At 39.7% G+C, this 17,067-nt stretch overlaps 1 protein-coding gene across 1 annotated transcript; it reads right to left on the reverse strand.

Annotated features, from left to right (window-relative positions):
* Nucleotides 1-538: 538 nt before the first annotated feature.
* TARS1 (threonyl-tRNA synthetase 1) lies at nucleotides 539-16,690 on the reverse strand. The gene is made up of 19 exons (XM_082074499.1): nucleotides 16,624-16,690; nucleotides 16,163-16,243; nucleotides 14,854-15,044; nucleotides 13,726-13,849; nucleotides 12,432-12,553; nucleotides 12,111-12,228; nucleotides 11,234-11,298; nucleotides 11,074-11,152; nucleotides 10,355-10,501; nucleotides 9,352-9,450; nucleotides 8,472-8,638; nucleotides 7,750-7,912; nucleotides 7,524-7,661; nucleotides 6,710-6,787; nucleotides 4,149-4,249; nucleotides 3,932-4,036; nucleotides 3,173-3,245; nucleotides 2,326-2,440; nucleotides 539-1,017 (listed from the first exon to the last, which is right to left on the reverse strand). The coding sequence occupies exons 1-19, from the start codon at nucleotides 16,642-16,644 to the stop codon at nucleotides 869-871; spliced, it is 2,136 nt and encodes a 711-aa protein (XP_081930625.1). The 5' UTR covers nucleotides 16,645-16,690; the 3' UTR covers nucleotides 539-868.
* Nucleotides 16,691-17,067: the final 377 nt, after the last annotated feature.

Below are 17,067 nucleotides of genomic sequence, written 5' to 3' on the forward strand. Positions count from 1 at the left end.
GCTGGGGAAGAAAACATTCCATGGAAGGAGACTGTACTGAAAAATAGCATTTGTCTTAATAATCATTATCCTTTTTACTTCAGTACATTCTTGTTTCTGCTGCAACATATATAGCCTTACTGAAAGGATCGCTCAGGGATGAGAATAGAAACACTCCTCCCAAGAATCCTGGTTTTCTTAGCTGTTTTTTGCCTCTGCTTTGCCCTATCTCTTCCAGGCAGTCTTATCCCCCTTCCACAGCTACAATGACCTTATCACCTCACTGCTGTGGAAAAGGGTGTAACCAGCTCTGCTTAGCAGCTCGGTGCTCCATGCCATGCAACCCCACATTAGGAGTGTCACGCAGCAAGAGCTGAGAGACTCCCCAAGGCACCAACTGGCATGGGAGACCTCTGCTCATTTCCCCAGTCAGCTAATCAGTTGATATTATGCAGCCAAGAATGCAAAGTATCACTTTCCTTGCTAAAGGACACACTCCAAAATCTGCTGCAGTACATGGTCACTATGTGTTTTCTTTTGTTTAACATTAATGAAAACATTTGTTACCAAAATGTATTTTATTCTTAACAGCGTAGTTAGAATGCTATGTGTATCCCCAATTAACATTTCATTTTCCTTTGCAGTCACAGGAAGTCATTTCATCTTGCTTCATCTGTCATTGGTCAGAGACCATGAAATTTCACTTCAAGGTTTGTGAAAAACTGATCTTTACAAAAAGAGACATTTCTGACTAAAGAAAAGTCTCTGCTAAAATGAGCAAGAGGTCCAACATGAAATACATTTCAAATCTGGTTCAGCACAAAAACCGTGTGGTTAACCGAATTAGGAAAACTAGAATATTTTTTTATGCCAGGTAGAGCAGATGATTTTAAAATTCCTCTTCAGCTTGTCTGGAGCGAGAGCATTTCAGTTCCAGCAGTCTCTTCACAGTGTCTCCAATTGTACGCTCACCATGCACCTTGTTATCTCGGGTGCGGATATTAACCGTTCCACTTGCCTTCTCCTTTTCACCAACCACTAGAAACAGTCAAGATGCAAAGGAATTAACATTTAGCAAGCTCTATTTTTTTTTTCCCCATTCCCTTAAACCTTAGGCATACTAAACAAAAAATTCTAAAACGCTTACCAACCAACACATCAAATCCTTCTTTGTTCTCCTCCTAGCTCCCCCCACTTAGATCTGTAACAGCCAATAGCCTTATTTAATCTCACATAATTTAATAGGTTTTAGTATGTTATGAGCAGCAACTTAGGAAAATACGAGTAAAGAGAAAAATAAACTTAGGAAGTCCAGCTTGACTTCTTATTAGAGAGAACCACAAAGTCAAAATGAGAAATAAACATTATATACTCCGTGGGCAAAGATTAGAAAGACAACTTGATTGTAAATAACCAATAGCTATTTGTTTTCTTTACAGAGACAGCAAGACTGGAAAATCTCAAAGCTATTTTACTTCAAGATACAGATACCAAGATAATACATGTATGCCTCATTACTAACACAAATTCTATGTAATATACTTGGAGGTTACTACAGGACATTGCATTTCTGGTACCCAAACTACATTTAGTGGGACAAGTCTTTGAAACGATCTCTGAAAAATTAGGCGAGATTTTTCCCTGATAGTCTGTTCATTTGTTTGTGGTCTTGAAGATAAGTGCGGTTGTGTCTTATCTGCATCATATGCTTGAAGTTTCAAAGAACAAAAGAACTTTATCCATGATTCTACCGATTACTCCGAGGGTAAAGTTTCTCTGTCAAAGGCTACTACTGTAACACATTCTAGACTTTTCAGGGTCAATGCTAAAGCCTCAATTTACAGGACACAACTAACACGGTGCTTCAAATCACATTCTTCAGTGTCAGTTTCTAATTGTCCCTGCATCACACTCTCCTGGAATAGTCTTCTATGCATGCATGTATAGCTTAGATGTACACTACAGCAGAATCCAGTGAAAATATGATACTTCTTGCGCTACGCTTGAAGTAAGAGCATTAATTGGCGGGGGTGAGGAGGATGAAAAACTGTTTAAGAGTCTTGACAAAGGGTAAGAGATTTCAGATACGTATCCATGTTGCTGACCAGAGGAAAGCCAAGACCTTTTTCTAAAGCAGCAGTAATGCCTTGAACCACAGTGACCTCCTTTCAGTGACAGCCGTACAAGCCAGGAATGCCCATCACGCAGGTAGGATGGAGACTCTCAGGAGCAAAATGACCTAAAACACTGATCACCACTCTGCCTTGCTCACATAAGAAAGATCAAACTACATAACCTATGCGAGAAAGTCAGCCAGGATAAGGTAAAAAATGCACCATACATTACCCAGAATAAAGTTATACTGTGCAAGCTGAGCATTTCTGATCTTCTTGTTCAGTGTGCACCCAGGATCTACATCAACATCTGCCATTAATCCAGCATCGTGGAAGTGCTGCCTGACCTAGAAGAAAAAGTATTTAAAGTGTCACTACAGGATATTCATTACAATGAACTATTTATGACTTGTACACTTAAGCCAGTCAAGCTTATCTGACTCCTAAAACAAAGGCATCATCACTGGCTCAGATGTTGGAGATGAGCCCAGTTGAAGAAATGGAAACAGGTCAGCTATCAGACAAGTACATACACACTAAATAACTAAGCGGTGATGTGAGTATCTAACGTTTCCGGCTGAATAGTGATTTCAGTTTGATACCGTGAAAGGCAGCAGGATGGTGGAGCTTTCTGATCACTATTTTTTTTTTTTTTTTTAACGTTGAGACTATTTTATTTATGTATAATGTCCTTGAAAGAAATATAGGAGAAGGTCTGCTGGATGCTAAATACTAAAAGACACATCTTCATCTTTCTGACTGCTTTTGCAAGATGCACATGGCCATGAATCTGAAGGATAAGACAGCTTTTGAGATACAGAGAAAAACTATGCTTTCCAAAAATAAAACCTTCACGAAGATAATAATTTGTTGTTTAGATACTCAAAATCTATTTCAAGCCCTCTTTAAGATAAATCTACAACTTCAGCAACTAATTGTAATTTAATATATAAAAATTATACAATGTAATATGCCAAGACTTATAGCATTAATCCCAGATAAATGTTATACTATTAAAAACCAAGCATCTCAACTAAATACAATATACTGAAAAAAATCCCCCAAACTATATACATCACCTTTTGAGCATACTCATCACATGTTGGTCCCACTGGTACCACCATTACCTGCTGTGGGGACAGCCAGAGTGGCCTTCAATCAACAAACAAAACAAGTTAATGTAGCTTTCAGTATTCCTTTAGTATGAAAAATCCTCTTAACAGATATGACTAAAAAAATCTCCACAAGAGATTCATAAAGCCAGCTGCTTAGATTGGGTTCAGTGGCGGTGACAGCCCTACACCCGCTATAATTTCTGTCCCAGAAATAACAGTCTAAAAGAATTGCAGTGTGGAGAAAAGTCCTTTTTGACCTGAAGATTCAAGTTGTGGTTTACAGCAGCCAACAAAGCATAACTGAGTTGTTGAGTTTATGGTGAACTAATCATGGCAAAACATTTACTTTTGAGTCTTGTTATAAACAGAGGGGTCATCCCCAGCAGGTATTATACTGCAGCAGGTAAAGGAGATGGCCTATATAAATGACTCATTGCAAGGCAGCCCACCTGCAGAAGTAAAGTTGACAGACGTACACCTTGGGCAGACAAGCTGTAGGCTGCACCCATATGAGTGGTATCATGTAGGGGCTACCATATCTAGAATTATTTAATATCTAAGGAAGGTGGTTCGGAAGGAATTGCCCTGTGGTGCACCTACAGCATGTCTCTGTAGCCAGCAAGCTGAACAAACCCTCTTGATTCTTGCATGCTTGGGGCTAATTTCTCTTCTACATAAAGTGTTTGCTCAAACCGGAATAATACATTTACTTTTCCGTTTTACCATTTGCCTCCATAGTTTTCAGTTAGAATGGCGATCATCCTCTCCACAGATCCCAATATAGCTCGGTGAATGATGACGGGTCTTGTCTTGTCATTGCCATCATGGCTGTGAAGAAAGGTTTGTTTTGTTTTAAACCTAAGTTTTTTTTTTCTGGATGTAAACTGTGACAGGGAAGTCAGATTATATAGCAATTAAAACCACCAGCCTCTGTGCTTACCTGACAAAGGTGAGGTTAAATCTGACTGGCAGCTGGAAGTCGAGCTGGATTGTAGCACATTGGTGGTAGCGGCCAATGGCATCTTTAATCTGAATATCAATCTTAGAAAGAAAAAGACAGAAACTTTTACTATAGTTTAAGATACAAGCATCCCCTCTGAAAGCAAACTCTGTGTTACGATGGAAGGTTTCACTCAATGCGGAGGAACTATTTGTGGTTTTAGACAACCTATTTTTACTTCAGCTACATGAGGATGTAAATGCAGGATCTGATGGAAAAAAAAGTTAGAACTAAGAACTGATTGAGCAAGGAAAGAGACATCAATTCAAGACATTTAATACCTCAGACTACTCTTTGTGAGTTTCAATCTGCATCTTTGATGGGCCTGTTCAGTAACACCTAAGTGCAACACCAGAACTGAACGTCTCATCAAAAGTAAGATTCCCTCAACCTTGGAGTGGCAAACTTCACTCCATCATTAAGCAGTGTTTTAATACTTCGTAATATAAATTCAGGGCATGAATGTAGGATGGGGAATCCTACTGTTATATAGTCCATTCAGCAGTAGGGACCAAGTTAGTCAATGACACTTGTTCTGACTATGAGTATCTACAGTCAAGCCTATTCTATCTATTGCTTCTTACACTTTAATCCTGAGTACTTACGATACAAATTACACAGAGAGGATACAAGTTACACAGAGAGACAGATATAAAACAGTAGATTTATGGTGTCCTGATCTTATTAATTTATCATGTTGCTCTCTTATTCATTTTTTTTCCAGTATGGCTATATGTTAGGGCTGTGTGCCCTTTTTTAATTTATGTGCCAAACAAACAGATCAGTGTTTTATTAACTGAAGTTCTAAACATCTTACAATTTTGCACTCAGAAGCCAGAGTTTATCCATAGTTCAGCTACTCACCAAAGAGCTTCTATCAAAATAAAATTATTTACACCCTTTTTTAATTTCAAATCACCCAGTGAACAGAGTAGAGAAAAAAATCCAGGGAGTTTAAAGGTACCCTAGATGTAGACTGTAACTTAAAATATAACTTTAACTAGCTTCCACTAAAACCAGTGCAAAATGCTACATTTGCTCACCTTTGGCCAAAGTGTATTAGGAGCAAGTATAAAGTTAATTAAGGTTAACAAAGGTTCCTGTAGTTATTTGCCTTATTTCAAATCAACTGAGGAAACTACTATATCTTGTTTGCATTTCAGATTATGAATGATTAGCTGCTGTAACACATTCACATACAAACCATAAAATTAAATTGATTCAATAACTGTACAGAGAGAAATCAGAACCAGTTTACTAGATGACTGAATGTAGACAAATATAGCACAGATTTATTAGGGAAAGATTTATAAGTAATTCTGGAAGGCTCTCTGTCCTTACACTCAAGGTACCAGGAAATTTTCAGAAAGCTCTACTTAATCTGTGCAAACTGAAGAAAGAGCTTTAAAAAAAACCCAAAAAACAACAAAAAAACCAAAACCACCAAAAAAACCAACAACCTCCCCCACAAAACAACAAAACTACAAAATCAATTCAATATACCAAAACTCACTAGCAACTCAACGCAACAAAACTGTGCCAGTAAAAGCAGCATTTTTCAAAAATCTGTTTTACCAGTAAGTCTATTTTTGTTTTTCTCATGACTTAAGATTCACTCAATGCCCAAATGATTATTTCTAATGCAGCAATTGCTGTGGTAATACAGATCTTACAGTGCCACCTTCTGTTCACGTCTCCCACAAAACCAATCAGCTCTGTTTAAACAGCAGACAAATAGTTGATACTTGTAAACTGAGTTTAATTAACAAAATGAGTGTTAAAGCTACATGTAAACCAGGAACACAAAGTATTTTTTCTTTTTCAAGCATGTCAGACTTCATGTATCTGGAAAACCACAAAATTTCAGCCACATAGCATCTTAAAATGGCAGTGAAAAACTATTAAAAAAATCCGTTCTTCCTCATCCCAGCTCTTAACAATCTCAGCTTGTACCAGGTTGTCTGTTTAAGAGTAACTTTTATTCTACATCCTCCAGCCAAACCTAAACAGCACCAATTTAGAAATGCATGCTGACATTGAAAAATTTAGTTATAACATTAAGTTGGAAGGGAATGTACAGGACAATAAACGAAAAATAAAAGTTGCCTTTAACAAGAAGATAACAAAACTCAAGAGCACCACCATACTATTTTCTACCCTTTGCTCATAATAAAATAAGAGAGATGCTAAATGTTAACTAAATGGAGATGTTGTCTTTGTCAGGTATCTATTTGAAGTAATCTGACAAACCTTGTGCACAAATAAATGTCCAATACTTGTCCTTCCGGGGAATGTGACTTTTAGTATCACTTTGTAAACACATGAAGACTGATTTTTTTTCCTGTTCACCCACTGTACTGCAAAGAACAGTATTTGCATGCTACCCCTACTGCCACAATTACAGTAGTATCAATGGAAAGCAAGGAATTGTATAACTTTCATCTGCCTCTTCCAAACACAATTAAAAGCTTAACCCAGCTAGGGGTTAGCAACATACTAACCTTAGGTCCATAAAAAGCTCCATCACCAGGGTTTAACTCCCACTTCTCACCGAAGTCATTGAGGCTGTTTTCCAGTTGCTAGAGATAAAGGACACAAACTCAGTGTTTCTCAATCATTTGCCATCTTCCCTTATTACAGCATCAGGTCAGCCTGCTGCAGCCTGCTGCTACAGATACACGACACTACCAGTTCTCAGTACTTCTCAGTTACTGCTATAACTCATTTATTGTCTGAAAAAGGAAAGTTTTGGAAAAGCCCCAGCTAAAAAAAAAAAATAATTGTCCCAACTTAAACAAACAAAATTAATGCATTCATTTTGGAAGAGGCCAATCAAGCAGCATTACCTAAGATACAATGAATTTTTACGCTAGATTTAAAGTTTGTAGGTAATATTGAGCAGGGATCCACCCTGATATACCCCATGTCTATCCCTGACCTATCTTTTGCCCAGCAATGCACCTGCAGGGGCTAAGCCCATCCTTGTAATCGTGAAAGCAACCTGGCTTTTGGAAGATGGCTGTAAGTCTTATTAAGTCATCTTACAGAGGATAGCAGAATTCGTTCTTTTTTCTTGTTATTTTTTAAAATTAATTATCAAAAAAATACAATGAGAGTGAGAAGGAGAGGTAATTTGATTCTGACAAGGAGATTGCTTCTTTATGGAGAGTAAGCTATTTACAGCAGCCAGACTGTATTGAAGGCAGTTATTAAAGTTATATTGCTCACGTCCGGCTGTCACTGTACCTCTTAGAAGGCAATATATTCTTACAGGACTTCCAGCTGCAGCCTTGCTTTCATATAAAAAGTTAATACCTTTTCAGCTTGATTCCACACTTCAATATCTCCCAGGTACTTTTCAGGACGAGTGGAGAGATTCAGTTTAAAGGAAAATCCGAAGACATCATACACAGTACGCAAGAACTGCAGACAACTCTTTATCTCTTCTTCAATCTTTATGAGAATAAAAATAAGGTCTCAAATATCGAAAAAACAGTTAATCTTATTTTAATACCTGATTTCATTTAACAGCAGCCCATACCTGTTCCATTGCACAGAATATGTGAGCATCGTCCTGCTGGAACCGACGCACTCGAGTGAGTCCTGTCAGAGCTCCTGACAGCTCATTGCGATGCAGAACACCAAAATCAGCCAACCGTAATGGCAGCTCACGCCATGATCTTGGACGATGATCAAACATAAGGCTGAAGGAAAAGTTTATTACTTGAAGCTCAGCCAGAATCAAAATTATGCAAAGAACAGTCAGTGAGAAGCAATCAGTACCTAAGCAGATGCCCATAATGCCAATGATTAATCAGAAAACGATCATCATTAATATCTAGTTTTATCATTAAAACAAATGCAGGCTATCCTTTCATAGGAGGCAGGCTTTCCCCACCTCACTGAGAGAAGATAAAACAGCTCCTGAAGTTGAGCATTAAAACGTGAATGTCTAAATTGCCACAAAATTGTCAATACCTCGGTATTTATTTTGGATATCCATGTTTTATAGTACCAAGGTAAGCTTCATGATTAAACTACAGTCACTGTAATGATAGAAAAATGACATTTCTCTGTGTCTCAAGTAAAGAGAGCACGCAGACAATAAGACTCATAATTACATCACTCCTGGCAGCATGTCACATCTGGATACCTGAAGATAGCAGTCTTTACAATTAAGCAGGCAAAATAAATGAGTAAAAGAAACAGGATTTCTTTTTTTTCAGCATCATCTTTGGTAAACTGGATTTGCTATGTATTTACCAGTGTCCTGGACAGTTCATAGGCTTCAGAGCAAAGATTTCTTTCTCCACTTCAAAGGAAAACATGTTGTCACTGTAATGCTGCCAGTGCCCAGAAGTCATCCACAGTTTGCTGTTGAAAACATTTGGAGTGACAACCTCCTGGAATCCACGTTTTCGATACTCAGTCTAAAACAACAGATCCAGTATATAAAATGACTAATAAAGCAAACAAAAGTAATAGTACTCAGCCTCAATTCTCTGCCATAAAATTATACAAATACTGCCTCACGAAAGTCCATGACTTGAGGAGGACAGGGGAAGAGAGAAGAGGAAGAGGAAAGAAAAATTCAAGTTGGACATGACAGAATACATCCCTTCCACTACCACCACCCTTCCACCAAACAATTTCTCTGCAGTAGGCAAGAAGAACAAGTTTCCTCCCTGCAAGCACAGCAGCACACTCTAATTATTCAATGACACTTGACTGCAGTCCAAGCATAAAATAAGACTACAGACTCTAAATATTACAACAGGAAGATCAGGGATTTTTTTTTCTACGCATAATTGCATAACAAATAGTTCTACAAGGCCAAATTTAATATGTTTATTGAAACAGATCAACTGCATCAGTGCAACTGCTGTAGTGTGAACTTAGATGTTAAAGAATTCATACTATAAAGCATCATTATCACTGCTTTTACTGCAGGTATAAAGTATTGATAAAAACAGAACTTAGCAGAGATTGTGACAAGATCACTTCAAAGAAACCAGGCTTCTTTGGTTCCGTGGCTTACAGAACCTCGAGATTAAACTAAGTTGAAATGAAGGACTGTTAATACTGTTATATGTAGCATCAAGCAATTTCCTCTATAAGATTATTTCCAAAAGACATTACTTACCCGGATGAATTCAATTAATGTGTTATAAATGTAAGCTCCTTTTGGCAAGAAAAAACAGCTACCAGGGCTGAGCTCATGAAAGAAAAACAGTTCTTGGTCCTGCAGAAAAATATATTAAAAAATTGTTATTTATACACCACACTTTTCACTTAACCTTCACAAATGAATTACTACTGACTAGGCATCACTGAGAAAAGTTTTTTTTTAAAAAAAAAGACACACACCTAAAAAAATGCAATACCAATAGAACAATGCATTTTCACTAGTATTTATGTATCTACCAGTACTTATAGGGGAGATTGTTCAGTTTCCGATTTCATTACTGACGCTCCAAAACGTCACGTTTACGTGTAACTCCTAACTGTGCCCCCACAGTTCTTTGTACACTGACAAGTAATGTAGAGTTCTGATTCTGCAGCTCTCTAATTATTTGCACATGAACTGAATGTGTGAACTGTTGGATGCTGTTATGATCAACTGCGCACATGCTTGTAGTCTGCATACAGTTAACTCTTTCGTATATTTTCCTGATATTCTAGCAGTAGACTTTGTAAGAGTGTTCAGAACTATCTATTACCTGACAGAAAACCAAAAAACAACAACAACAACAAAATAGAAATGTATTACAGATTCAGAAATCATACAGAAGACCTGTGAGTGAATAGGCTGCAGCAAACTGTGTAGGAATAAGCATTGTCTGCAGACTGAAATTTTCATGTTTTGTAGACCAGTGTTCATGTGCTGTTCTGGCGAACCGTGGAATAAGGATGTCATCGTGTTTAAAGCAGCAAAAAGTCAAAAAGTCTAAAGAACAGTTATTTGCTTTAGGACTTTTGACAGTTTTCAAGAGAAAAGTGTCTGATTTTGCAACTTGCTTGAAGGTACAATTGTGCCACATCTTGTGGTTGTGGCAGCAAGTATACGCTATCCGCAAGATGATTCTAGTTAAGGGGTTACATCCACACAATGTTTGTGAAGTACATAACCAGAAAAACTGTCTCACCCGCCCAATTTTTCTGTGATCTCTGTTTTTAGCCTCCTCCTGAAATTTCTCCCATTCCTTCAACATTTTTGCATCTGGGAAAGATATTCCGTAGATCCGCTGGAGGGATTCCATATCAGCCTTACCTTCCCAATAGGTAGAAGAATTCTGCATGCAAAAAATAAATGAAACACTGAAGAAAAGGAGGAACCTCCAGCCACATTTTACTACTACTACCTGCTATGAAAAGGCATGCAAATATTAATAAACCACTATACCTAATATATGACAACTAAAGCATAGGGAGAGATTTAATCTTAAATTCAGAGAAAAATCCAGAAACAACAGGTGAACACAGTACGTAAAAATAGTTTCATGCTCTTTTGTCCTTTTTTAAGTCTATTTTCTCTCTTTGTAGCTATCCTATTCCAACTGTTTATTCACACTCAGCTATACTAATCAGCTGAGCAAAAACTATAAACTCCGATAGTGTTCAGCCGAGCCTTATGCCACATTCATGTTTCTATCTGTGCTGGAAGTGCAGGTCCTGCACACATAGCTGGGCTTCACACTATCTGAATATCATTCTAGCACACAACCTTTTCCCAATTTGTTACACTGAGTTTTTGGCCAGGTTGACCATTTCATGGTACATTCCTGGATAAGCCATCACCACGTTGCTCAAAGACAGCAACAAGTTTTCAGTGAGAACATTTGTCTAAGGCAGTTTCAGCACTTACCTTATGAATTTTTATGGTTTTTATCTTGCCAGTATGCCTGACATGAGGCCCTCTGCATAAATCTATCAAGGGACCACACCTAAGAATAGGAAAACAATAATTTAGTATACTTCATCCTAGAAAGACATATCCAGTAATATTATGACACATGCATAATTACCTGTATACTGTTGTAGTTGGAGTATTGACCTTCTCATTCAGGATACGACACTTGAATTTATTATACTGAGAAGAAAAGCAGCACACAAATTTGTTAACTCCTTGTTAAGCAAGAGAACTGGCCAGCAGTTTAAATTTTTTGCAAACCTGATGTTATGCTGCATCAAAAGAGGGTTATAAGACAGATAGTTAAGCAGTGGAGCAAGCTGCCTAGAGAGCAGGTTGTGCAGTCTCCATCCTTCAATATTTTGAAGGCCCAAGTGGAAAAGCCCTCAAAAACCTTGTCTGACTTCAGTGTTGACCCCATGCCCTCTGCATGAAATTGGACTGGAGACCTATGGAGGTACCTTCCAACCTGAATGACACTGTGATTCTCCTCATGTCCTGACAGTGTAAACTGAGTAACGCCTACCTCAGGAATGCCAGAAAATCATTTGCAGCTAGGTACTAAAGAGAAAGGATCAGCTTTCAGTTTTGCTTGGACTTTCTCTGAAGTCCTCATTCTTAAAAATGTTTTATGAAGCTTTCTGAATGCACTGGCACATGCGGTTGTAGTATCACCACAGCATTTTACTAACAGACAATATAATATAGGCATATAACGTAACTGCACGTAATATATTGCAAATTTACATCTGTCAGAAATAAATGAAGAATGTGGCTTCAAAGGTTTTGCCAAGATCACCCAGGGGAAGAAAGCACATTCCCGAGAAACTAAGAATTACACCTTCCCTCATTTTTTCTGTTAAGTATCACAAATGAGCTTACAAGAACATGTCACCTTGAAAAGTTAGTTTGATAGACCTTCCTGTGGCTAAGTTACAAATACTTGAAGAATAACTGCAAGATGCTAGAAACAATCTTCTAAAACAGCCTACCTTAAACATTTCAAGCAGTGTTTCCTTCTTAACTTCCAGTCTTTCAAAGACTTGTTTTTCCTTCATTATCTTTTTGCATAAAGTTTCCAAAGCAGAGAAGTCATTACTTGATACACCCCTAAAATAAACACGCAAAAAGTGAATCATTCTTGCTTTCACTTGCAATTTCTGATTCAGTTCCAATGCAGTAGCTTTTGGGTGGGACACACTGCAAAGAACAAAGCAGTCTGTGGATGACTTTGCTCCAGAAACAAGCAGATGACAGAAACTTTGCTGTGACTGCCACCCCCTACTACTAAGAAAGAAAAATACAAAACCTACCCTTCCTCAAGGAACATGTCATAATAAAATCCATTTTCTATTGGCGGGCCATAGCACAAACAGCCACCATAGATTCGCTCCATTGCTTCACCCATTATGTGAGCACTTGAGTGCCAGTATACCTAGTGGAAGTAAAAAAAAGAGAGGATCAGTTTGAATAGGCATATTGCATTTCTGAGTATTTTACTGAAAACGTTTTCTGACACACCTGCTTTTGAGGATACGTGATGCAGATCCTACATTAGCACAGTCTACAAAACAGAAAGAACCTGCCCAGCACCACTCTTATCCTAAGCACCAATAATTCCAAGAGGTAACACTGGAAAATTGTTTACAGTGTGGCAGCAAATAATTCTTATTTTCAGCTATTGTTGAAATGATTCAGTTATTGTCAAGAAGTCAGGAAACTGATTCAGAATTTTTTCTTTCTATGAATTTCCATCAACTCTGCATAAAGACCAAAAGGTGCACTTTCAGTATAAGGCTGTGGTCCTAATCCAAACATTTTATGCACGGGAAATCCTTCACTGAAGCAGAACAGCCCATGAAGTTAAAAATTACACTCCTTCTTATTATATACCTGAAGTTTTCACAAATTAAAACCAAATCTATAGGACTTTATCTGCTTTTATTTGTACAGAGAAGAAAACATAAATCTGACAGGAACCATCATTTAACCCACATGAAAACCCTAATTTACAGAATCACAGAATCGACTGGGTTGGAAAAGACCTCAGAGATCATCGAGTCCAACCCTTGGAATTTGAATGCAAGCCCTCTGTGATTAATTTGACTGACAGGTTCCAGTACCAGATAACTTCTTCTAAAGACAGTAATCATAAATGTATTGGATATCCACATTTATCTGAATGAGTAGCCAAAACAAAGTATGTACTTCTGCAAGTACAAAGTAAGAGCAACCTACTCAGTAATTTTATGATTGTATATAAACAGTACTTTTGTACTCAGTATTGTTTTCAAAGTCAGTGTTGAAAAGATCGTTTCAAAAGACCAACTTTACATTAACATGAAGGCTGCAAATATAAAATTTTAACGAGAAAAGATGACATAAACTACAGCAACTGCTAGAAGACTTGTACAAATACACAGCAGAAAGTGCATTATCTGCAGTACCACAACTCCCTTGTAAGGAACTATTAGAAAATGCAGATGTACCTACACAGCAAACCTGTTCCCTCTTCAAATTCTGACCACAGTCAAGAAACAAACAACTCCTTGAGGCTTAGTTTAATGCAAATTCAAGGGCAAACAAATTTTGGTAGAAGATACTCACTGCTTGAGCCTCTTCATCTTCAAACTTAAGCAGCTCCAGGGTGCAATCCTCCTCCAAAGGACGGTCTAGATCCCAAACCATCTTGTTCACTTTAGCAATAACAGTGTTGTCAGCTAAGCCCTGACTACAGAATAAATACATGGCATATAATCTTCTGAAACCAGCAAGCAGAAGTTCCCCAAATTTGCCCTCCACATTGAATAAGATTTTCAGGAGCGCTCAGAGTGGATACAGTGTCATATATAAATTTCAAATAAAAGAGTGGTTTAGCCAGTTTTGAACATTTACAAAAATCCTACTCAGACCTCAGAGCTGAGGGAAGAAAACTGTGCTGTATACTCAACATTCATACATTAATGTATAAGACTTAGAGGCAGCCACCTCAAAGTACTAACCTGACTTGAAAATCCTATTACAATAAAAGACAGAGCTTCTCTTTTAAAAATTAATAGCATTTCTGAGGTAGTAACTTTACAGTTTTGTTTCCACCATGCAAACATGCTTTCCTTGATCCCAAATGACAAATGCAAAACCCGTTCCAATGACAAGGCACCTAAGCATGGAAAAAAATGGCATTTCACCTCTAAGAATCACCCAGTTTTTGCAATTTCAACTTAGGGTGTCCAGTGTGCATTGCTCATATCTATTCCACAGCTAGTTTGAGTAACCTCGAGATGTGCAATGCTCTTTTTGATGAGTATCTCCCATGAAGTAAAAACACAGTGAAGTGAAAGATACTCATACTGTTAACTCTCTCTGTAATCAAATGAAACATCACCCATCAGTCATCTTCCCCAGGTTGATGCAAACCAGTTTGCAGGTGCTAACATCAAATCTGATTAAATTTATTACCAAACTAGTCCTTAATTCAAGGACAATACTTGTAGTGAAAAATCTCCAAGTAATGTGTGTCTATAATATGTCAATTATATTCTTATATCATTCTAGAAGCTGTATCTTCATAAGGCAAAAAAAAATACACTACAAAACTAGAACCTTATTAGTTACCTCCAGCTTGAGATAAATTACTACAAGAGAGGTTGTACATTAGCCGTATCCTCATAGCCACAACCTGCAGACATAGAGCTGTAAAAAAATGATCGAGTGTATCACAAAATAGAATCATACCTAATTCCACAAGCGATTTGATAAGGAGTAGTCTTCCAGGATTCAGCATCAACCTGCTTGCCATCAGGTAATGTAACTTTGATGGGTTTACTATCATTTGCAGCTCTTTCTGCAAGGAGTGCGTCATGTTCAGCTTTAAGTTTATTGTACATCTCTAAACGCTCATTGATAAATTCAGGCCAGGGATTCAGCTATTCATAATGAATAAAGGGGGAAAAATGAATTAATATTAGATTAATCTAAAATCACATTATGTCAAGAATGCAAACAGAATGGCTATACTTCTCACAAACAGCTATGTGACCATATATGTGCTGCATCTAGCAAATAATCATTGTTATTAAAGATTAATTATATAGTAATAACACTTCAGCTTCATGCAAATTACTACTTTGAAACATAGCACTGTTTATATTTTTTTTAAATAAGCTACACCTATGTTAATAAGCTACTACATAGCTTATTAAACACCTATTTAATAAGCTCCACAGGGACAAAAATCAATTTGAAGAGGCTGTAGAAGTTCCAGCACAAAACCAGATTTTTCTTATTAAGTCAAAAGACTGAGGGAGCACCTCTAATCCGTGTCACCTGGACAGGACCTGACTCCAGTCTACGCATCATACAATGACATCAGGACCACCATCTTGGTCATAACCAAGGTTATACAGCCATGTAGTTGGTTCAGGATTAGTGCTGGCCCCTGTGCAGTCTGAGGGATCTGTGTTTACCCACCATGACGACAGAACACGCAGCGCACCTTGCACAGGCTCTCCTCAGCCCAGAGCCCCGCTGCCAACCTCCTGCTGCACACAGAGACACAGTGAAAAGAGCAACCGCGGCCATCAGAGCCGCTCTCCCATTACACCAATATCATAGAATCATTTTGTTTGAAAGAGGCCCTTACGATCATTGAGTCTAACCATAACCTAACACTGGCACTAAACCATGTCCCTAAAATCCTCATCTACATGTCTTTTAAACACCTCCAGGGATGGTGACTCCTGTTCCAACGCCTGACAACCCTTTCCATGAAGAAATTTTTATTAACATTGAATCTAAACTTCCCCTGGTGCAACTTGAGGCTATTTCCTCCCATCCTGTCAGTTGCTATTCAAAGAAGAGACCATATAACTTGGTGTAAATAGCAACAAAGTCACTTCGTGGCAAACTTCAGTGAAACAAGGAACAGGGGGGAAAGGAGCGACTGTAACATCGGAAAGTCCCTCAGAAGGATGCACTGCAGCAGTGCACCGCACAACACCCATCAGACCGCATCTTTCCACCCCCACGGCCCACGACTGCTCACCTCTGCCCGCCCTCCGTCGCCGGCCCCTTCCTTCATCTTCTTCTTTCCGCAGTCTGCCTTTTTTTCTTCCCCAGCATTTACCTGAGGAGGGCGAGCACCATTTCCTCACTCTCCAGCAGTCGCTCACACCGCTTTAACACCCCTGCCCCCCAGCCCCACACACCAGGAAAAAGACCTGACCCCTTCGCCCCAGGGAACGCCAGCCCAGCTCCCTGCTCTTTTCCCTTCAGGTAAATCCCACCACCTTCCGACCCTGCCACGCCGCGGCTGGGGAAACCCCTAGTGCGGGGCGGGGAGAGGCCTAGCGCCCTCCCGCTGCCCGCGCTGTCCCCTCGGCCGCGCTGCTCGCTCTCCGAGTCTGACAAGGACGGAGGGGCCGCCGCAGCGCAGGACACCCCCCGGCCCGCGGGGAGAAGGAGAGCCGGTGCTCTCGCACGGCCGGCCGGCGCGGCCGGGCCCACCTGGCTGTCGGCGCCCGCCATTGCGTCGCACAGACCGGCCCGGCGCAGCAGGGAAGGGGCGGGAGCGGCCCCGCGCAGGCGCCTCCCGGCCGCCGCAGCTGATGCAACTCTGGGCGGCCGCTCCGAGCCGGCCCGGGCCGTCACGGCCGGGGCCATGCGGGGTGCTGACCGCGCACTGGGGTGTGTGGTCGGCGCGGCGGGAGTAAGGCTGCCGGCAGCTCAACCTGGAGGAGCCCCTGCCGGCACCTGCGAGGGCGGGGAGCAGCGCCGAGGCCTGTGTCCCACCAGCCCTGCTCCCCCCGCCCCTGCAGGGACAGATGTAACCAGCCTTTCCCCGCCAGCAGGGATGTCGGGCCCCGCGTAGGTGGCAAGGGGCTGAGTGGTGGTGTGGCACTCAGGGAGGCTTGGCTACCTTTCCCATGACACAGGAGATTCAGTCACGAG

Source organism: Streptopelia decaocto, assembly GCF_964273445.1.
Source record: "Streptopelia decaocto genome assembly, chromosome: Z".
Taxonomy (NCBI): Eukaryota; Metazoa; Chordata; class Aves; order Columbiformes; family Columbidae; genus Streptopelia; species Streptopelia decaocto.

Bases quoted from the DNA above. Each gene is read 5' to 3' on its own strand.
- TARS1 (XM_082074499.1), bottom strand. From the start codon at position 16,644: ATGGCGGGCGCCGACAGCCAG. The intron at 16,244-16,623 runs GTGGGCCCGGCC...CGCCCTCCTCAG, and splicing joins TGGCGGGCGCCGACAGCCAG to GTAAATGCTGGGGAAGAAAA. The intron at 12,229-12,431 runs GTAGGTTTTGTA...TGTTTATTTTAG, and splicing joins GACATGTTCCTTGAGGAAGG to GGGTGTATCAAGTAATGACT.